Source organism: Silurus meridionalis, chromosome 18 (assembly GCF_014805685.1).
Source record: "Silurus meridionalis isolate SWU-2019-XX chromosome 18, ASM1480568v1, whole genome shotgun sequence".
Lineage (NCBI taxonomy): Eukaryota > Metazoa > Chordata > Actinopteri > Siluriformes > Siluridae > Silurus > Silurus meridionalis.
The window spans coordinates 21,803,409-21,826,120 of record NC_060901.1 but is presented as its reverse complement, the minus strand read 5'-3'; the positions used below and the strand labels follow the sequence as shown (position 1 = coordinate 21,826,120).

The 22,712-nt window shown below is 38.4% G+C and overlaps 3 protein-coding genes across 5 annotated transcripts; 1 reads left to right on the top strand and 2 right to left on the bottom strand.

Annotated features, from left to right (window-relative positions):
- Window positions 1-1,181: 1,181 nt before the first annotated feature.
- Window positions 1,182-3,940, bottom strand: atf3 (activating transcription factor 3). Of its 2 annotated transcripts, none has more exons than XM_046873504.1 (4): window positions 3,815-3,940; window positions 3,010-3,298; window positions 2,814-2,921; window positions 1,182-2,689 (listed from the first exon to the last, which is right to left on the bottom strand). In XM_046873504.1, the coding sequence occupies exons 2-4, from the start codon at window positions 3,286-3,288 to the stop codon at window positions 2,426-2,428; spliced, it is 651 nt and encodes a 216-aa protein (XP_046729460.1). In that variant the 5' UTR covers window positions 3,289-3,298; window positions 3,815-3,940; the 3' UTR covers window positions 1,182-2,425. The 2 variants fall into 2 exon arrangements, with proteins under 2 accessions (XP_046729460.1, XP_046729461.1); XM_046873505.1 differs by having other exon boundaries at window positions 3,022-3,298.
- A 10,322-nt stretch (window positions 3,941-14,262) lies between these two features.
- pex3 (peroxisomal biogenesis factor 3) lies at window positions 14,263-18,819 on the bottom strand. Its single transcript, XM_046873488.1, has 12 exons — window positions 18,602-18,819; window positions 17,192-17,323; window positions 17,034-17,115; window positions 16,850-16,893; window positions 16,645-16,766; window positions 16,473-16,539; window positions 16,328-16,382; window positions 15,488-15,641; window positions 15,339-15,409; window positions 15,138-15,263; window positions 14,971-15,067; window positions 14,263-14,885 (listed from the first exon to the last, which is right to left on the bottom strand). Exons 1-12 carry the CDS (start codon window positions 18,672-18,674, stop codon window positions 14,802-14,804), a joined length of 1,107 nt encoding a protein of 368 aa, XP_046729444.1. The 5' UTR covers window positions 18,675-18,819; the 3' UTR covers window positions 14,263-14,801.
- A 506-nt stretch (window positions 18,820-19,325) lies between these two features.
- Window positions 19,326-22,524, top strand: adat2 (adenosine deaminase tRNA specific 2). 2 transcript variants are annotated; one of them, XM_046873507.1, is made up of 6 exons: window positions 19,326-19,362; window positions 20,045-20,149; window positions 20,421-20,571; window positions 21,074-21,180; window positions 21,418-21,490; window positions 21,604-22,524. In XM_046873507.1, the coding sequence occupies exons 1-6, from the start codon at window positions 19,327-19,329 to the stop codon at window positions 21,714-21,716; spliced, it is 585 nt and encodes a 194-aa protein (XP_046729463.1). In that variant the 5' UTR covers window position 19,326; the 3' UTR covers window positions 21,717-22,524. The 2 variants fall into 2 exon arrangements, with proteins under 2 accessions (XP_046729463.1, XP_046729462.1); XM_046873506.1 differs by lacking the exon at window positions 19,326-19,362 and adding an exon at window positions 19,370-19,960.
- Window positions 22,525-22,712: the final 188 nt, after the last annotated feature.

The window sequence follows — 22,712 nt, the reverse complement described above, 5'->3', positions numbered from 1 at the left end:
TTTCACTGTAAGAAAGCGAATAAACGTAACATCAAAACCCAAACTGAAAGCGGTTACGAAATCACGTACCGACGTTACCCAGGCTGGAAATGACCTCAAGGGTGTTGCGAAGAAAGAAAAGAAAAGAGAGCGAGAGAGAGAGAGAGAGGGGGAGAGAGAGAGAGAGAGAGAGAGAGAGAGAATCCCCTGTGATTCACATCCTGCCAGTGTTTCATTATTCGACCATTTCTGTGGAATTCCACTGAATTTTTTGGGACCGGTGGGTACTTTTTTCTTTCCTTCTTTTTTGACCTTTTAGAATTGCACACTTTACAGTATCTGATACTTTACCAGTTTTTTACTCTTATCAGTTGTATTTATTTGTATTCAAGTTAATTTCCTCAGAAGACTCAGTTTTTACTCAGTTATGCATGATTTTGTGTTTTTCCTCTCATAACTGCCCATTATTTACTATTACATATTTATTATTATATATGTATTATAACATTTATTATTATATATCTATTATTATTATTATTATTATTATTATTATTATTATTATTATTATGATTAAATTAAGGATATTATCTACCCTTGATTTTGCAGCTATATGTAGATTTTTACATATTAAAATAAAATTAAATAAATTAAGTAAATCAAGTAAAATTATTAGGAAATTCATTCATTAAAAAAATTAAGAAAATGTAAAAAAAAAAAAAAATTGTTTACATCATTAAAACAAAAAAAAGAAATAAAAAAAATTAAGAACATTTGAAGAAAATTCATTTGAAAAAATTAATTAAAAAAAATTAAGAACATTTGTTTAGAATTTGAAGGAAATTCGTACGAAAATTCAGTAAGAGATTTAGCGAAGAATTAAGAATTATTCTTTAAGAATAGTCTTAAAAAAATAAAACATTTAATTGATACGTAATTAAATAAAAAAAAAGAAAGTTTTTTATTTTTTCTCTAAATACTCTACATTTTAATACCCAGCAAGACTACTAGCATAACAAAAACTAGCAAGATTATAAAAAAAGAAATCACTGTTACATCACGTATGTAATGTGTATATCACGAGCAACCTTGAACCATGACCTGTAAAATCCTGCATGTTCAGACTTGTAGACGTGACCCGACTGCGCAATTATTTTGCCCATTAGTTTTTTTTTTTTTAACAAATAAGATCCAAACAATAAAAAGGCGTTCGGGTTGTTTTTAATGACGTGACCAAACATAAATACATTTACAATACATCTTGAAGAGGTTCGAACACGACCGAGAAGCCAAAAAATGTATAATAATTAATAATGACATACAAACGGAAAAGGTGCTGTAGTGAAAAACCACATTATATATATTTATATATATTTAAAAAAAACACCATGACGCCTGCGTCTCTCGTCTGACTTCGACGGAAATTTCAAATAAATCTCTGAAAGGGGGGAAAAAAATAATACTACACTTCCGCTTGGAAAAAAAAAAAAAGTGCTGAACGTGAAACACGTGACATGATAGTGACCGTGGGAGTTTAATCCTCTTTAAAGTGACAAGATTGTGCATCTCGAACAAACACACACACACACACATGTATATGTAGATATAAAAATACAGTAGAACATTTCAGGACACGTGAACAACTCAAAGCAAAACAATACAAAAAAAAAACAACAATGAAAAAAAAAAAAAAAAACCCAAAACAGAACGAGGAACAAACTTCATTTTCTTTCCTTTATTCCGTGACCTCGTTCCTGTGGTACTTCCTGTCTGACCTGAGATATTTGTACAAATGTAGCAGCTTGAAGTGGCGGATTATACAGACGTGAAAAGGTGTAACGTACAACCATAAACGTGAAAAACGCATTGTATTGGTGCTTCGTTCACTAGGTGGGACCAGCGTGCGATACGTGGAACGATACGCAGCGCCGTCTTTCTCAAACCGGTGCTTGGTGTCAGTGAGTGGATAACGAATGGGGTCACGGTGCGAGTAAAAAAAAAAAAAATGTAAATAACATTCAAATACAGAATAAAGACATCAAATCACCTGTAGTGATGTTCGCGCTTCGACAATATGTACGGCTGCCAAAAGTATTGGGACGCTTCTTTTTTTTTTAAATGTGCTTCTTCCTTAGCAGCTCCGTAAACATCGGTTTTCCGGTAGAAGATCTCGAGCGGCCTGCTATAGAACTCAAACCCTATCGAACACCTTCGGGATGAAGTGATACGCCACCCCTGGACTTCCTCACATACTTTGATACCCAACGCCCTTGTGGCTGAACGAATCGCCGCAAAATAAACGAACGTCTGGCAGCTTATCATGAGAGCAAATCAAGCACAAATCGTATCGTTATGGTCAAGTGTCCACAAACTTTTGTCCATATCGTACATTTGTCCTAATGACTCATTAGTCCAGTCTGGGATACTGTTTTTTTTTTTTGTTTTTCGTTCAAAGATGAGGACCTTCGCACACGTCTAGGAGGACGGGGTCGACCGAATCGGCCGTGGTGAAGCTCATGCACTGCAGCGTGGTCTCCTTGATCTGTTGGATGAACAGGTTCCTCTCGTCTTCAGGGGTTTGTCCGTTGTGCGCCCGCACGATGCAGGTGGGCCGGTGCAGGTTGAGCATGTAGACCAGCTGCTGCTTTTGGTTCTTCAGCTCCTCGATCTGCGCCTTCAGCTCGGCGTTCACAGACTCCAGCTTCTCCGACTCCTGCCAAGAAAAAAAAGACGTGTCAATAATTTCGAAAACATCTCCACCTGAATCCCCAACTATATATAAATCTTCTGTATGGTCCATGGATCGGACCTTCAGATATTTCATCAGCCTTTGATACCTTTTGCAAGCAGTCTGTCTTTTCCTTCTTCTTGTTTCGGCACTTTGCAGCGGCGATTTTGTTCCTTTCCCGACGTCTTTTCCTGCGATCCACCTCTTCCGTCGTGAGCTGTAGAAATAAACAAATCGTTAGCACACGATTAAGGAGCTTGTTAAAAATGTGTTAATTAACCTGATCAAATGAAATGGTCTCGTACACGTGAAAGTACCTCTCTCTTGGGTCTGAGCGGCTCGGTGGGATTCTCGGGGCTGTACCCGGAGCAGCTCGTGTTGGACGAACTCATTCCTCCGGACAGGCGTTTGTTGTGGATAGCGTACCTCAGCTCTTCCTTCACCAACGGGCTGAAATGAGTGAAGTCGTCGAGCGTGAGCGACCCGGGCGGCGACAGACACGGCACCAGAGCCGACACACTGATCTCCGAAGGACCCAGACCAGTACCAAGACCCAGACCCAAACCGGGATGTTGAAGCATCATTCTGAAATCCCTGGAAGATCAAAACAGCAACTTATTTGACACAATAACACAAATCATATCAATTTATACAAAAAATAAACAAACAAAAAAAGCAATATTTATTTTCAAGTTTGGAAATCGTTTTGGGTTTATTGACATCGCGAGTTATTTCTAAATGGATGAGAAATCTTGAACATGTCTGAACACGCCTGTGAAAGTTCCAGAAGCTCCACGAGAAAAGTTGCCTCCTGGCGTGTCGTGAACGCGCGTCCCGCGAGTGCGCGCGCATAACATTGTTACAGTGTTACAGTTTTAAAAGCAGCGGCGGAGTTACAAATGTTTACCGCAGAAACCCGACAAACTCCAACGCTTTCGCTATTTAAGTGTTCCTGTGGGTTTATCAGAAGGTTCTTCATGTTCTCACAGCTTTTTAACAGAGATACCAGAGAAGCAACGAAACACCGAAAGTGTGTAAAGCGCGTCTCCCAGGAACCGCGTTCGGTTGTCGGCTTGAAGCTCCGAGAATGACAATGAAGTTGTAACTAACCTCGTTTAGAAGCGTGTGTTTGTCTTAAAAACTCCAGCCGGGGTTTGTTCTTGTCTCTGTGTGTCTCTGTGAGAAGTTACAGCTGTAGCTGAGTGCGTTGCATCACCCTGGTCCGGTTTTATAGTAGAACCCCGGCGTGGTATTTTACTAGTAAGTGGGCGGGGCCTGGCTGACGTCATCCTATTTATAGCACCCAGGCCAGCAGCTTTGGTTTGCGATGATGCAATCAGGCAACCCTGTGAACACACACACACACACACACACACACACACCATAAGTGGCCAAGCTTCTAAATCCACCACCATCTAACTCCATCCCCACCTCCAACTCCATCCATCAATCTCCATATCTATCCACACATCCATCTCTATCCATCCCCACCTAAATTCCCACCTCCATCTCTCTTCATCTTCATCTCCAAATCCATCTCCATGTATCTCTATCTCCATCCCCACCTCCCTATTTCCATCTCAATTGTAGCCTCCATTTCTTTCTCCATCTATCTCCACATCTGTCCACAAATCATCTCCATCTACACCTCCACCTCCGTACCAAGTCTATCTCCATCCCCAAATCCAACTCAGTGGCCATCTACACCGCTATTCCCACCTCCACCCTCAGCCCCATTGCTATTTCCGCAACCTTCTGTTGGAAATCAGGGCCATAAAATGTCACACTGATGACACAAGGTGGACCAGGATAATGACAGGATGTTTACTATGCAAACTCTCATAAAATAAAAAAGTAACAAAATCATAAAAATCATATATACAGACGCTCTTCACCTTACGCATGAGTTACGTTCTGAACGATTCTTCGTACCATAGATTTGTTCGTAAGTTGTTACAATGTTCGTTATTGACTATGCATATCTCCTAATGATGTAAGAGCTTTAAATACAAATAAACTATTAAATATACTAAAACAATTTGAAATATTCGAAATACTGTATACAATATTTTGTATTAAGTAATAAAAAATATGTATATATATTAGGGGTGTAACAGTAGGAACTTCCGGTACATGTGTACTGAATGCAATCCATTTTACATGCGGAACATAGTTATAATCCGAGTTCCCTCAGGAACATATAAAGTGACGGACCACAAAATTATTAAGCCTCCAACACCACTTTTAACATATTTTAAATAAATAATTTTTAACATCGAAAACATACACAACAATTCCAATAAATAAATATTAATAATAATAATACATTTATATTATCCAAATGGGGTCTAACAAATGTAAACGAATTTATTTGTGCTTTTATTTAATTTTATTTAATCAATTTAATTTGCGCCAATTTAATTGAATGCTCAATTGAATCCATATGATAAAAAAATCATATGGAGTGTTGCATTTATTTGTAATTTTTTTTTTTATATTATCAAAAATTATATATATATAATTTATATATCATTTAACCATACAGACATTTTATTTAAAATTGTTTTCAAAATGTAAACAGTTTATAATATATATATATATATATATATATATATATATATATATATATATATATATATATATATATGATTATAGAGGATTCATTGTACAGTGAAATTTGTGTCGAAATGAAGGGAACGACGTATAAATGTTCAATCCATCCTGATGGAGCTTGTGAAGATGTTCCATATGATGGTATACAATTTTGGTGGAAGAACCGCACACTTGTACCATGTATTATATGATTATATACAGTAGATTAGAACCTCCATCTAATCTCTCACATCATTCCATCTAATAATGGAATCTAAAATCTGCCTCTGAAGCGAGGATCCCCATCTCCATTCCAGCTGGTCAGTCAATAGTTAAGATACATATAGTAGGTTCCTGTGCTTACGTCAGGGCTCCAGAGAACTACGAGTGGAGTCAGGTACCCCCGCTCTAAAGGTCTCTTAAAGGGCAGGGGTAAGAGCTCTCGAGGAGTGTGTTTCTGGATGATCAGAGAATGGAGTGCAACACACTATAGATTCCTTTACTGTGTGTGAATCCCATACCACTAACACTGTTCTGGAAACTTCTGCTCCTCTCCCTAATCCAGTGCAGTGCAACATCAAGTGTGTTACCAGGAAACAATACAATAAGAATCCAAACACAACATTGTTGCGCATCTCATCGGCCGCCAGGATTAGGAACGTTATCTCAGTCACGCCTGGAGCTATAAAGCTTAATATTGTACTCAGCGGGTTTCCCCCTGCTGCTGTGGTTGTTGATTCATTTGGAAAGTTATCACCTGAAGGACAATATAATACACACACACACATGACATAGACAAAAGACCACAATGTGTGTCCTACTGAACATCCCATTCCACATTTGCTCTTCTTAAACCTTTATATTTTCTCAGGGTTTCATTTTTAACTCATCCCGAAGGTATCTAATAAGGTTCGAGCTCTAACGCAGGCCACTCGAGATCTTTCACACACATCCACAAAAAGCATATCTTCATAGACATGGACACCTGACCATAAGATTCTTCACTTTTTTAACACATTTAGTCCCAAATTACTCATTATGATAAGCCCTGCTCTTCTGGGAAGATGTTCCACAAGATTTTGTGTAAGATGTTCTTCCAAGAGCGTTAGTAAAGTCAGGTACTGATTTGGGTGAGGAAATGAGAAGACCTGGAGTGGCGTTCCAATTCATTCCTCCTAGTGGTGTTTCATAGGTTTTGAGCTTTACAGCAGGTCACTCGAGGTCACGCTACAGCATCCGGAGACATCGTGTACAAAGCGTGGAGAGAAGCACATATGGGTTTAAAAGTTGGGTAAAATGGGTAAAAATATATGGGTAAAAAAAGACAGACAGACAGACAGACAGACATGCAGGCAGGCAGACAGACAGACAGACAGACAGTCAGACAGACAGTCAGACAGACAGACAGACAGGCAGGCAGACATGCATGCATGCAGGCAGGCAGGCAGACAGACAGACAGGCATGCATGCAGGCAGACAGACAGACAGACAGACAGTCAGACAGACAGACAGGCAGGCAGGCAGACAGACAGACAGACAGACAGACAGGCATGCATGCAGGCAGGCAGGCAGACAGACAGGCATGCATGCGGGCGGGCGGACGGACGGACGGACGGACGGACGGACGGGCGGGCGGGCGGACGGACGGACGGACGGACGGACGGACGGACGGACGGACAGACAGACAGACAGACAGACAGACAGACAGACAGACAGATAGATAGATAGATAGATAGATAGATCTGTCTCAAGCATCATCCCTCGTGTCATGTTACTGCTGCTGGAGGAGGTAAGGAGTCTCCAGTCCCAGTTAAAGGGGGTTGAGGAGGACAGGGTTCTGCGCAGGAGTTCTTCAACTCCAACCCTTAACACCATGGAGATCCTGGAATATTGTCATACTGGAACAGGACTATTTATTTATTTATTATTTTATTTATTTGTGTGTGTGTGTACATGAAGGTAACTGGAACTCTGTGCTTTATTACAGTATTGTTTCTTTAAAAGAAACCCAGGCAGTACAGTATCTCACAGGAAAACAATGACATCATCCTTTCCGGGAAATGGCAAGTCAGCCCTGTGTGTGTGTGTGTGTGTGTGTGTGTGTGTGTGTGTGTGTGTGTTAGGTGAAATCAAATTTCACCTAACACAAATCGTCCTGTTTTCCTCAAGATCACGCGACCGAGAAGAAAGCAGTACCGCCACTGCTTCTGCTGCTACAAAAACCGAGACTGATCTGTTATCACTTTCATTATCATGTACCGAGTTCCAGTAAACGTGATTCACCCCCTTACAGGCTGAAGAACCATTAGCTCACCTCTGTGTCATCCTACTGAGCTCTTATATTGGATAGATGTTTAATTTTTTTTATATTGAATATTTACCAATGTGGACAATATGTATAGAGGCTCATAATATATATATATATATATATATATATATATATATATATATATATATATATATATATATATATATATATATAATAAATATTAAATATATGATATATGATATTTTTTAAACAGATCTAAAATACTAATTATTTATATTTTACAATTATTATTGTCTCATAATTATATAGAAATTTCTAGTAATAAAAAATGGTTAATATATATATATATATATAAAATTTAATATATTATTTAATTATTTAATTCTATTATATTTAAATAAATTGTATTATAAGTTTCATACTTGCATCATTTCAAGCGAATCATCAATACGTTTCCTTATCAATAACTTCAACCTAACATTATCAACACACTCTATGGCCAAAAGTTTTGGGACACCTGACTTTTCCACCCAGCTCCATGAAGATGTGCTTCACATGGGTTGGATGTGTGTGGAAGATCTTAAATGGGAGCCTAAACCCTATTAAACACCTATGGGATCAATTCAGACCACCCCAGACCTTCTTAATTCCTCACCTACATTTGTACCTGACTTTACTAACAACCTTATAGATGAATTAAATGTCATGAATCGACACAAAACATCTTCCCAGGAATAATGGAGGTTATTATATCATACCAATCTTACGGTCATGTGTCCACAAAATACGGTGTCACATTCAATCAGTTAAAGCGAGTAATTATTTGTGGAACAAAAATCAGGATAATAAATCGCTGAATACATTTCGAAAGATCTATAGGTAGCTAAAGGACTCATTAGCGCCCCCTTTTGGTGCCATTATTGTACGATTTTTATTCATTCATATGAAGTAACTCTAATCTAAGTGGCTAGGGGCCTTAAAAAAAACCCACACATCCCTGATATAGATATAAATAATCGGTGAATGAATCAGCAGTTGTGGATGCACCTCAGTGTCACAGATTCGGAATCGGGGATGAAATTTCCTCCTCTAACTATAACAACAGTTGCTCATTTCTTTGCTGCGATTTTCACCATGCACGACGGCTCTCGTCACGGTTATTTATAAACTCGCCGCGCAATCCGCTCTTCCTCCATGTGGCAATGACCCCAGAACAGCCACTGACACCCTGGTCTGTTTGTTTGCCCCCCCCGGGCGTAGCCACGGTTACAGGGCTCGCCGGCTTTAGCGCTGAGCAGCCAGCAGGGTTTCATCTCAGACATGCAGACGGAGGGAAAGCCATTGCCAGGATTCCTTAAAACCCTGCACAGAGCCTGAGCTCATTTACCTCTGCAGCTGCGTCTGGGGGATCGGATGGATCTGCCATAACCGGTCGTATTGTCGACGACACAGGAGGGAGCAGAACATCCACAACTCCTTCCTCACCAATATACGGAAGCCTTACATCATACCAGTTGGGGGTTAAAATTACAGATTTGACGACATGAATTCTTTTTAGACGATTTTTTTTTATATGTAGCTGTTACTGTGAAATTATTTTAGTTGTCTTCTCTGCTTTACGAGAAAATGAAAGGTCGTTTATGACTTTTCCTGGAGATATAAATGTGCGATTATCTGGCGCTTTTTTTGTTTTAACCTTTTACTAGTTCCTAATTTTTATTTACTTTTCTGTTACTATAAAGTGGGCAGAAGTTTTGACTAATATATAATAATTTTAACTATATAACAATATATTTAAATGTATAATAGCTGTATATATATATATATATATATATATATATATATATATATATATTTACAATATAATATAATATAATATAATATAATATAATATAATATAATATAGAGTAGTTCCATTTCTTTTTCTGTTCCTTAAAAAGGACAAAAAAAGATTGAATTTAATTAAAACAGTATAAAATCTAAAATAAAATAATATTAATTATAATATAATATATAATATAATATAATAATTTCCTTTTTTGATACTTTGAAGTGACCGAATTTTTTTTTAATTAAATAAATAAAATATATAAACTATATGTATTGTGTTTACCAAATATAATGTCATGTAACTTCAAGTAAAATCAATATTTATTTGATCTGTTTCGGCTTAAAAGTGGCCAAAAAATGTAATTAAATTGAATGAAAAAAAAAAGTAGGGCTATGACAATTAAATATACATTTAAATATTTTATCCTTTAATTAACTTTAATTTTACAAAAATAAATAAATAAATAAATAAAATGTATAGACTATATGCATTGGGCTCAGCATATAATACAATAATTAAAATGGCAAAATAATATTTTATATAGTTTTATATAATAATTATGGTTTTTATGTACTGATTTTTAAAGTGAATATAATTTAATGTAACCCCAATTTTTTTAATTTCATGACAAAGCAACATGCTCTCCAAAGAGCTTTTTTTTTTTTTTTGGTCACAGCAGTTCCTTGTTTCCATTTTCCAGTTTCTGTTCGTCTCAAAACGATAAGGTCAAGCAAGTATTCCAAATGAGTCATAGACACTATGCGCAAAACTACTGAAAGACCTGATTTTTCCCGTCAAACGTCAAAAGTTTTGAGGCACACGAATGTTGAGGACGTCATTGGATGCGCTAACAATAAAAAATTCCCTTTATTTAAACAAAACTGATCCACGACTTTGAACTTATTTCGAGAATAAATCAACGGAGAATAAATCTAGAATGGGATGCTGAAGGTGTCCACATACATTAGGTCATTGCATGTATGATGAGATGGACGCTCAAGGATTACGGACCCTCCAGAGAAACGTGAGAGAGAGCATAACGACGTTAAGCGTGATACGGTGAATCTGCGTTCGATCAGGAAAAGGTCATGTGACTGCGTGGAAGGCTTCCAAGCCCTCATGCAGAATTGATACAGAGGAGGAGGGGGAAGGGGAGGGGATGGGGCGGGACAGGTGATGCAAGCCTTTGGGCCAATCGGATTGCTCGGCTCAAGATGACATCGTCCGATGGTTCTGTGGCGTGACTGCAGCATGCGTCATAGTAACGGGAGACGAATAGTTCGTGCTGATCCTTCCAGGATGCAACATTGCTGTGAACACAAGCGCAGTATTAATTCCTCTATTATGTGTGTGTGTGTGTGTGTGTGTGTGTGTGTGTGTGTATGTGTGTGTGTGTGTGTGTGTGTGTGTGTGTTATCACATCATCACCATATCCACGGTTCTCTGGACCCCGGTCACGTGAGAGGTTCCGTTCGATCCTCAGATTATGGCGTTCTGTAATACTAATAGTGCTGACATATTGCTTGCGCAGATGTTTGTGTGAGTCACGGTTATGAAATCCGATCCTGTTCCCCGATACGCTGGTGTGACATAACACACTACAACGGGCTTTGGAAAGTGTGCGGATTCCTCCAGGTGTTTTTATTTTTTATTTCCTGCCCTTATTTCGGTAAAGATTCCAACGAGAGGTGCGGCAGATCAGCGGTTGAGATATCGGAGTTCTAGTCTGAAGGTTGTGAGTTCAAATCCCAGCTTGGTTGTGCTGGGATTTGAACTCGCAAACTTCTGTCTAGAACTCAAGGGCCCAGGAGTGGCCCTTGAGAAAGTCATGAGTACCAAAGCCAGTTTTAGAGGTGTTTTTAAGAAAGGCATAAGTTCAAATCCCAGCACCACCAAGCTGGACCCTTGAGATGGTAATGAGTACCAATGCCAGCTCCAGAAATGTCCTTAAAAAGGTTGTGAGTTCCTATCCCAGCACCAACAAGCTGCCACTGCTGGACTCTTGAGAAAGTCATGAGTTCAAAAAGCACAAGAAATGTCCTGAGGGACAAAAAGTTCAAATCCTAGCACCACCACAATGCTATTATAGGGCTCTTGAATAGGTTGTGAGCTTAAATGTCAGCTCCAGGAATGTCCTCGAGAAGGTTGTGAGTTGAAATCCTAAAAACTACCACAGTGCCACTGCTCGGCCCTTGTGAAGGTTGTGAGTTCAATTCCCATCACCAGCAATCTGCCAGCCACTGATTGGCCCTTGTGATGGTTGTGAGTTCAAATCCCAACACCCCCAAATCCTTGAAAAGGTTGTAAGTTCAGCTCCAGAATTGTCCTTGAGAATGAAATCCCAACACCACCAAGCTGCCACTGCTAGGTTCTTGAGAAGGTTGTGATTTCAGATCACAACACCATCAAGCTGCCACTGCTAGGCCCTTAAAGAGGGTCATGAGTACCGATGCTAGCTTCAGGAATGTCCTTGAGAAGGTTGCGAGTTTATACCCAACCCCGCACACACACACAGCGTCAAAAGTATTGGGACATCCGATTGTTGTTGTTGTTTTTTTTCACAACTATTTTTGCATTTTCCCCAAACAGGGCTGAGGGCACACAATTGTCTCTTGAGACGGCTGATATGAAGCTGATATGAAGCTCTTCACTGCCACCTACATCAGTACCTTCACTACATTCAAAATCTAGTGGAACATCTTCCCAGAAGAGTGGAGGTTATTATAAGAGGAACCGGGCTCCGAATGCGAAAACAGGACGTTCAAAAAGAAGCGGGGTGGGTGTGTCCGCATACTTTTGAACTTTATTATCTACGTAATGAAAGTAAAAAAACAAACAAACAAAAAAAGCTATTAAAACAAAACGCCCCCTGGGTGGCGTTCAGTGCGGAGCGACGGGAATCACGTGGTGTCGTTTACAATCGGAATAAACATGATGCAAGGACGCTTTCAGGGTTCGCAATCAGTTCTTTACCTCACGTTTCAGGAATTTGTGTAAAAAAAAAAACTAAAGAAATAAATAAAAGGTTACAAGGTGATGTCACCTTCGTGGATCATGTGACAGGGCAGGGTAGAATTTCCTGTTTAAGGGAGAGAGAGAAAAGGGCTTGTCATGTGACCGAGCTGCAATATTGGAAAGCACGTGAGGTGGCGATGTTTACAACTGAAAACCCGCTGTCAGCATGAGCTCTGCAGTTTCTGGGATTAGTCACCTGCTGAGTCATCGCTGGTGTCACCTGACCTCTATCAGAGCCTGGGATTAGGTGATCAGTCAGGACTGTTATTTTTCTCATTTTTGTTTACTATCGTAAACATTTTTCCAACAGTCTAGACTTTAGACCGTCTAGACTCTAGAAGTTCTCTTGAAAAGGAGAAAATCCAGACAATTCCACATATCGAGAAAATGGATAAATGAAGGATGGAAGGAATGAAGACATTTGCTGCTGAAATAAATTAAGGATTTCATATCTTTAGAAAGTTAAGCATTAAATGTAAAACACACAAACACACACACACACACACACACACACACACACACACCTGTATTACCCAAACGTGGTCTAAAAAATTTCAACTATTTTATACAATTTTTCCATTAATTACATTTTTATTTCATTAATTTAATTTTGCACCAATTTAACCAATGACACAATTTTACAAATATATATATTTTTTTAAGTATTACAAAAGAAAACATTCTATTTTAGTTTAATATTGTTATTAATTTATTTGATTTAAATTTCTTTTTAAATAATTTAAACTTCCCAAATGTTCATAATAATTAACACTTTTAATAAAATAAAAATAAAATTTTTTTTTAATTGACGGCAATTTACGGCACTGATTTTTATTATTATTAAAAATAGAAATAAATAAAAGTAAAAAAAGAGGCGAAAATAAAACCTTGAAACCAATACGCATTTATTCGCCACGTCTTTTCTTTACTCAGATATAAAAAATTTTTTTTGCAGATGCGCAGAATCTCAAATCGAGCAACGAAATCTGCCGTGGTGCGGCAATTAAAACCGTCCGTGTGGAAACAGCAAAAGTTCCGTTTGGTGTCCTGATGATTGGCGTGGTTTAAAACGGCATCATTACTTTAAAGCATTTACAATAATAATAAACATAAATTAGCATAAATCATCCATATTTGTCCATGCGCATGTTGATTAGAGAATAAAAAAATGCGAAAGGTATTATTTTATATATATATATATATATATATATATATATATATATATATATATATATATATATATATATATACCCACACACACACACAAAGCTGAAGGTCTTGAGGTCAAATCCCAACCACACCAAGCAGCAACTCCTGGAACTCTAATCAAGCCCCTTAACCTCACAGCTGCTCAGTCGTATGAATGAGATACACAAGTCAGTCTGGATGAAATAAAATCTCACAAATCTTCATAGGAATCTAGTGGAACATTTACCCAGAAGAATGGAGCTCATTAGAAAGGCCAAACTTATGCTCAGGTGTCCACAAACCTTTGTCCATACAGTGCAGAAAAAAACTGCTGAATGCCATAGAAATAGCCAAAAGTTTGTGGACACATAACCACATAAAAACTCCACTCTTCTGGGAAGATGTTCCACTAGATGTTCATGGAGATTTCTGAGATTCCATTGAGCCACTTTCAATTCATCTCAGTGGTGTCCAATAGGCAAGATCTTCCAGACACATCCAACCCATGTAAAGTAGATCTTCATGGACCTGGCTTTAGGCAGGAACTGGTTCGGTTCCTCCTTGTTCAAGTGAAGGGACATTTTTTTTCATGACATTAAAAAGTCAATACTTTAATATCACTTTTATAATCATCTTCAGCACAGTAATAATCATTTCTTCTTGTTCATGAATAAGAATTTATTCTCATTTATAATTTTTTTTATTAGTGTCAATAAGTTAATATGCATTTAGCTTCTCTAAGGTTTTTTATTCTATTATAATAAGATTATTATAATTATAATAATTAATTATTATAATCAGCAAAAAAAAATCACAAAAAAAATCGCAGATTTATTAACATTTTACAGTATCAGGTAAAAAAAAAAAAAAAAAAAAAGAAAAATACTGAAAATACTTTCCTGTGCTCTTCAAAAAAAAAAAAAAAAAAAAAAGAAGAGTTTTGTTCGGAGAAAGCGACAGTCCCTTTCGTTCTTTATCACAACTGTACAGGGAAAAATATGTATTTTATTTATATCAAAAAAGAAAAAAAAAAAAAGAAAAAAAAAATCCGCATGCACGAGTTGACACGGTGATTTAAAAAAAAAAAAAGCTCCAATTATGACCAATCATAAAAAAGAGGAAGAAAAAAAAAACACCACGTCCTTTTCATCCTAGGGAACGAGGGAACGTGCTGTTTCCGGGGGAATGCGTTAAAACGTGCTCTACTTCTGCAGTTCGTGAGGATTGCTGAACGCTTCGTAAACGTTGGCGGCGAACTCTTTCACTTGCTCGGTCGTTAAAAGGTCCTGCGAACGAAGAGAAATAAAAAACGGTTACCGTGGCGACACGCAAACGTGCATACGTCCGCCGTGAAAGCCGACTCGAACGTACCTGAACGAACTGGCTGGGGGTCTCGCTGCATATCGAGTGAATCTGTCCGTTGGCGATGGGAATGATTTTGGCGAGAGGGAGGCTCACGTGTAAAAGGCTGCGGAAAAAAAAAAAGTTGTAACAGATATAAATGAAGCGATACACAACTGCGATAATTCATTCCTGACCTATGATCAGGTGTGTTGCTGGGGGCGGAGTCTCCTCTGGGAGGGCGGAAAAACTCTGCCATGTTGTCGAGAAAGCGGCTGAAGCCCCGGTTCAGGCAGGCGCCAAGTATCGTGCTGAAATCTGGGCTGAAAATCGTAAGATAGCGATTAGAAACGTGTTAAATAACTGCGTGGTGAAACCAGGGACCTTTTCTTACGTACTTCTCGAGCATGTCCCTGGTCTCGTTCAGGAGCTTTATCGCCGTGAAGTCGTTCTCCGTCAGACCGTGAGCCTGTGAGTGACACGTACATGTACGAGTGTTGAAGACGTTACAAAATGGGTTACAGGATGCCGTCGTTTCCTGTCGTACCTGGTCAGATAACAGGTTCTCCTCGTCGGCCATCATGTAGCAGGAGAGCGGACGGAATTTGAGCGAGCCTCTGGAGTTTTCTTCCACCAGGCGTCTGATTTGAATGATGTGCTCCTCTAGTTCTTGCAAAGACAGACTCTGCTTTAATGAGATTCTGAAACAAAGTGAGCACCTCAGTGAGAAACCTTGCATAAGACCCCCCACCCCCCATCCCCTGCTCTAACTATATCATAAAAAAAATCAGCTGATCACCAATGAGAGTGGAAGCCTGGATGGATGGACTAATGCTTCCACCTAGTGGTGTAGTGATGTATTACAGATTGTATGGATCACATCTTTATGGCCAAATGTTTGTGGACACCAAGCATAAGATGGGTATGTGCTCCTGTTTGAACATCCACATTCAGTCTCAATATAATAGGTTTCACTCTTCTGGGAAGATGTTCCACTAGATTTTGTGAAATTTCATTGGTGTTCAGGCGGAAGTGAGGACACTCAAGATCTCACCCAGGCAAGGCTAGCTTTGTGCATGATAACCATCAAAGAACAAGGAACCCACAGCAGGTCAGAAGACTGGGATGGTTATGGAAAAGCTTTGAGGGAAACTAAACCTAACCAGCCTGAGAGCAATAATCTGACCGTTAAGTACGGTGGGGGTAGAATTATGCTGTGAGGATGCTCTTCGGCTGGGAAACTCTGTTTTTGTGGTTGATGGATGGAGATAGATACCACCACAATCCTTGAAGAAATCAAAAATAGAAAAAAGGGGAAGTGGCTAAAACAGTGAGAGTGTTAAATATCCTGTTTTGTACATATACGAGTTCCATATAAACGCCTTACGGTCCCAGGATCTCCTGCACGGCTTTCTTCACGGTTGTTATCAGCTCCATCAGCCCTGCAGGCACAAAGGCATCCGGATCGTTAGTTAGAAAATCGCATACACCGAGAAACAAAAGAAAAGAAAAATGGAATAAATCGCTCTTACCATCTCCTAGAAGGTGCTGGATACTCGACAGGTACTTCTGCTGGACTTCAGGAGGAGCCATAGGTGTCTAAAACACATCAAGACCAAAAAAACCCAAAAAGCGGTCGTCTAAACGTGTGTTTGAGCGGAATTTATTTTATTTTATTTTTTGTATTTTACCAGATAAAAGTACCGTTCCGTTTTTTGTGACCGAGTTGTCGAGGTACAAGTAGCCACCGATGATGTTGAGCTGGACGCGAAGTAACACCACCAGCATGCAGGTGCTGTACACCGCCACGATGCTCCGAGTGAAACCTGGTGAGCAGAAGCAAGAGATCAAACAAAAAGCTAAATCTTTGAAGAAAAAAAAAATCTAAGGATTTCAATTTTAAACTCACTGATTGTCTTAAGATCCTCCCAAATCTCAATCTTGTTAACTGGCCTGAAAAAATTATTAAAATATTTATTTGTTTGTATTAAAAAAAAAAAAGCAATTAGACAAATGTAAAAAGATTTTTTGCGTCAAACGTTCTATAAATATCTTCAATTATATTTATAGAAAACGTCACGTCTGAGACTCACCTGGACTTCAGCAGGGCCGTGAGACTCTCCGAGTTCAGATGGTGTATGATCGCCTCTCTCAGGGTGGGGAGCAGAGACAACACTGCAAACAAAACCGTAATGACCTTCACAAACTTTTTATTTGTGTTTTTGGAAGCAGACACATCTTTAAATCTCACCCGTCATGTTACAGGTCCTCTGGTTGCTTTCAAAATGGAACTGCCTCCGAGCCTGAGCGATGTACTCCGACGTCTCGCGCTCCTGCATCTCCTGGAATTTTCGCTGGGCGTATTTCCCAAGCAGGTACACACCTGAGGGACAAGATGGAGCGGAAGACCAGGATGTAAACGTTTTGGTCCGTATAACGGGCAATGTCAAATTTCAAGTCATGTATCATTTGGTATTATTTTAGCAAATCTTCAAAAAAAAAAAAAAAAAAAAAAAAAGACGACACTAGCTGTTTAACTAGTGTTTAAATGAGGCCATAAGTATTCGGACAGTCACATCACTCTACTTCTAATCTTACCATCGTTTTTTGCGGCATTTAACGGAATCTGATCAGAAAGTAAAGCAGAAGACATCACAACTAATATTCGTGAGGCGATATCAAGTTTCCAGACTAGTTCTGTAATACACCAACAGATGGCAGCACAAGGCTGCACGCACAATCACAGGGAGCACCGACACGGAGCATCGTCCTGTGTATATCGGGACCTGCGCATCTGGGGCTATTCTGACAACGTGATACCACCTCAAACAATCAACAGTGTCTTGCATCATTAACTCTTCCTTTCCTTCTCCACACTCTTATTTATCACCGTTATCTTCTGCCAAACGAATCGTGTTCCAGGGGTTTCTTTGAGATGTTTTCTAGCAAAGTCTAATCAGGTCTGACTGCGATACGCCTACCTACTCTAAAGTGTTCTCGGGTTTGGATAGATGTTCTAAAGAGCTTTTTCTTCACAGAGGAAAGAATCCACAATCATACTTTAGGCAGGCTGCATGGTTACATTCCTTCACCCCCAAATACACACCCTTCTTTTTTTTCCTTTTCAGAAAAATGTACCAAATGAAAATTAAGCAAAAAAAATTTTCAAGTTGGAATCGAACCACGTTTTTTTTTCTATCTCACAAAATTTGAAGTCGGGTGTCCGATTACTTTTGACCTCCTGGCAAATGAAGGTGGTATTAAAAAATAAAAACAAATGCATGACTGTTGCTTATCATCTTGAATTAAAGCTCATCGCTTCATCTCGACACATTTATGCAAAAATGCTAATTATTTATTCTAATTATAAGGGTGGTGTCCGAATATTTGTGGACCTGACCAGGGTCCACTTGACCGTCCGCCTGCTCAGGTCACGTGACGCAAAGTTAGCATTGAATGCCATTCAAATAGATCCCAATATATATATAAATATATATAAATATCAATACAGCGAATAAGCTTCATTTAAAACCTTACACTATGCATATTTATATCGTGCATTTTGTTTACATTTGCATAATATATTCAAGTTTTACACGCTCGCGATAAGGTTTTTTTTTGCTAGCTAGGTGACTAGCATTAGTATCTATGCGTGTGTTACCTCCAGCAAACGCTCCGGTGAAAATAAACTTCCTTTTATGACGTTTAATAAAGTTCCACGTAGAAGACAGCATTTTTAAAAAACACTATATAATTTATAGCAATATTATATTACAGAAACTCTATATATATATATATATAAAAAAAACGAAGTAATACATAAATATTAGTGTTCAGACAGAACGAGGATTTCACTAGAGCACACTGGGGCTGACTGGGTTGCCAGATCCCGATCAAATGCCTATCGGAGGGGATTTTATTTCTCACAAGAAAGTTAGTGTTAAAGTCTTGTTTGACGTTTATTTCATTACATTTATTTTATTTGATCAGGGTGCTATAAATATACATAAAAATGTAATTCACAAAACAGGAGTGAAAAGCACTAATAGATAGATAGATAGATAGATAGATAGATAGATAGATAGATAGATAGATAGATATTTCTGTATATATCTATATATGGTTTATATAAGATATATATTTTGTCAGTTTCAATCTATATTAATTTTAAATATTATTATTATTATTTGAACTATATTAATCATATATTTCAATCTATATTAAAGTCAAGATTATTTTTTTAAGTTATTAAAAGTTATTTTATATATATATATATATATATATATATATATATATATATATATATATATATATATATATATATATATATATATTTTTTTTTTTTTAACGCGTCTCTTTTAAATTTGACAGAGGACAACGAGCCACATGATGGCGTCATATTTGTGCGACACAGACAGCGTGGTAATGTTTGAATACAAGGCTTCCTAGAAAATATATTTGTTTATGTATACAAAAAATAATCAGAAGTGTTTTTTGAGCTGGATGAGATATTATATGTAGTGTGGCGAGTAATTTGTTACCATATAAATAAAAACTAAATAGTTCCCTTAAACGTGTAATGTTTTAATTACGCAGCTACTCTAAACAATACCGCGTTCTACGTCATAAAAATGCGACACGCATGCATGCGCTTTGACAGGATAACAAAAAAGCGCATACTACTGTCTTTCTGCAAACTCTTTAATATGTATAATGCAACTTAATTCAGCATTAATTCGTAATAAGTGGTGTAGTTTGGCGGCGAAATCTCGACTGTGCTGTTGCAATTTATTTCCTATGTGACTGGTTCGACTGTTTTTTTGTTCCCCGGTGAAAAAGCGTTCCACGCTTGTCGTTCCGCTTTCTGACGTGTAAATATAAATATATTTATAAATATTTTTGATTATAATCGATACTCGAGATGAGAACAGATGATACAGGAAACGATGGGATGAACGGGAATTTCCTGCATCCATCAGACAGTGAGATTCAAAAATGGATGTCTAATGCATTTAACATGGTACTGCGGATTTCCATGTACTCTGATGATTGACTATTGATTGATTGATTATTTGATTGATTTAATTGTTTAATGTTTAAACAGGCTAAAGAGGCTCTTGAATGCGGCGAGGTTCCTGTTGGATGTCTTCTGGTTTACAACAACACGGTTTTAGGCAAAGGCAGGAATGAGGTTAATGAAACCAAAAATGTGAGTGATAGACACTTTATAAATTGGAATCTGGACGTCTAATGACGTCATAAAGGTATCAAACATAACATAACTTTAAAAGGCAACAAACCACAAGAAGAGCTTCCAAGATTCCTTTAAAATCAATATAGTTCCCATTAAAACCATTACAACTACTACAGATTTTATGAAAGGTTTTATTTGTTCATAAGCTCATGAGCAGATTTACCTTTGTGTAAAGTGTGTGTGTGTGTGTGTGTGTGTGTGTGTGTGTGTGTGTGTTTCGGATAAGGCCACACGACATGCTGAAATGGTGGCCCTGGACCAGGTGTTAGACTGGTGTTCTGACAGAGGGATGGACCCCAAGGTGGTCTGCAAGAGCACTGTCTTATACGTGACGGTCGAGCCGTGCATCACTTGTGCAGCTGCACTGCGTCTGCTCCGTATCCTTTATCTGTCCATCACTGTCTGTCTGTCCATTTGTTTTTGTTTTGTTGGTCTATCTGTTTATCTTTCTTTAGTTTCTTTCTGTTTGTTTTTCATGTTTTTTGTCTGTGTGTCTGTTGCTTTCAATCTTTTCTTGTCTGTCTATCTATCTATCTATCTATCTATCTATCTATCTATCTATCTATCTATCTATACTTTTTCTTCCTTTCTTTGTTTTTGTTTTGTTGGTTTGTTGGTTTGTTATCTGTCTCTTTCTTTTGTTTCTGTCTTATAATTTTTTTTTCTTTGTTTCTCTCATTATCTCTATCTATCTATCTAGCTATCTATCTATCTAGCTATCTAGCTATCTATATCTGTCTGTATGTCTGTCTGTCTGTCTTTCTTTCTTTCTGGTTACCCAATCATACACATCAGAAAGGGAAGTGACATAAAGTTTTTCAGACGTCAGTGTCGCGTTCCGGAATCTACAGTTGCTTTAATCCCTTGACACTGGTGCAGATGTTCCCCTGGTGGTGTACGGTTGTAAGAACGAGAGATTCGGAGGCTGCGGTTCGGTGCTGGACGTGGCGTCTGGTGATCTTCCTCACACTGGAACATCCTTCAAGGTAACAAATGCACCAAAACATGGCTTTTACATTTTATACAGCACGAGCATGTGAATACTGGATTCTGATTGGCTGGAAGAAAGGTGTTGCATTTTCAAAGCGTAGTTTGTGACCAGTATGTAAAGTTATTCATTCATCAATCCATCCATACTGAAGTAAAAATGTGAGACGTGGGATTTTACTTTGACTGGAGTCGTATATAAATAACATAAGAATAATAATCCCTCTGTTTAACAGTGTGTTCCGGGTCACAGAGCGCAGGAGGCCGTTGACATGCTGAAGACATTTTACAAGCAAGAGAATCCTAATGGTGAGATTTTCATGGTCCATTATTCTCTATACCCCTCACTGTAGCATGAGAAGCTAAAGTAAGGAAGCAGCCCATCAGTTTATCTTCTATTCTCATTCTGTTCTTCATAACAGTAACAAAGCCTAAAGTGAGGAAAGAAGGCATCGATCCAGCAGGGGGCAGTAGAACCACACAGACAGAAGCAGCTCCATTGGAGGACGACAGAAAAATGGCCACATCGGACTGAAAGGAAGAAATGAAACCCATGTCTCCTTCACTGACGAATTAAACCAGGCCGCACCAATACACTCGGAGGCCAAATGTTTGTGGACACCTGACCGTAAGATTCGTTCATGCCTTTTTGAGCACCGCATTCCACGTTTAGTCCCAATTCCCTCATATAAGCAGCTCCACTCTTTTGGGAAGATGTTTCACCAGATTTCGTGGAGTTTGTAAGATTTAACACCTTGTTAGGAACACGTGTTACGTAGTTGAGGAAGTGAGGAGGCCTGGGATGGCGTTCCAATTAATCCCAAAGCTGCTCATTAGGGTTTGAGCTCTATAGCAGGCCATTCAGTATCTTCTTCTCCAAGGCTACGTCAAGCAGATCTTCAAGGAGCGGGCTTTGTGCACTTTGTGTCATGCTGGAACAGGTTTAGGTCTCCTAGTTCAAGTGAATGGAAAGTTTCATGGGGAAGAACCACATGTGATTGGGGAAAGTCGGGTGTCCAAATACTTTTGGCCATATTATGTGCACGTCTAGTTTATTTTTTTTATAAAAACATCTGGTACATTGGTAACATTCCCCATCTTTATTATCATCTGTTCTGAGACCCATAAACAGCATCTCTTGATAATTAAAAGGTTTCAGGCGGAAGTTCAGATGCAGATGATGGAGCAGGTTTGGGGTCAACGCTCCTGTCTCTCCATGGCTGTGTCTCAAATTACACTCTGATGAACCATGCACTTCTAATGTAGTCATCTTGAATATAGTAGCTATAGAATATTCAAACAGGAAGCAGTTTTGTTTTTTTAATAAACTATACAACCTATAATTTCATGTTTTGTTTGTGTTTCCTTTATGTAAATGAGCATGGCATGCTTTTTTATTTGTGGGCATTTCTTTTATGTAAATGAGTGTGGCATATTTAGTGGGCGTGTCCTTCAGGCAATTCATTCATTTATGTAAATAAATGTTGTATACTTACTGATCTGTAGGCGTTTACTTTATGTAAATGAGCGT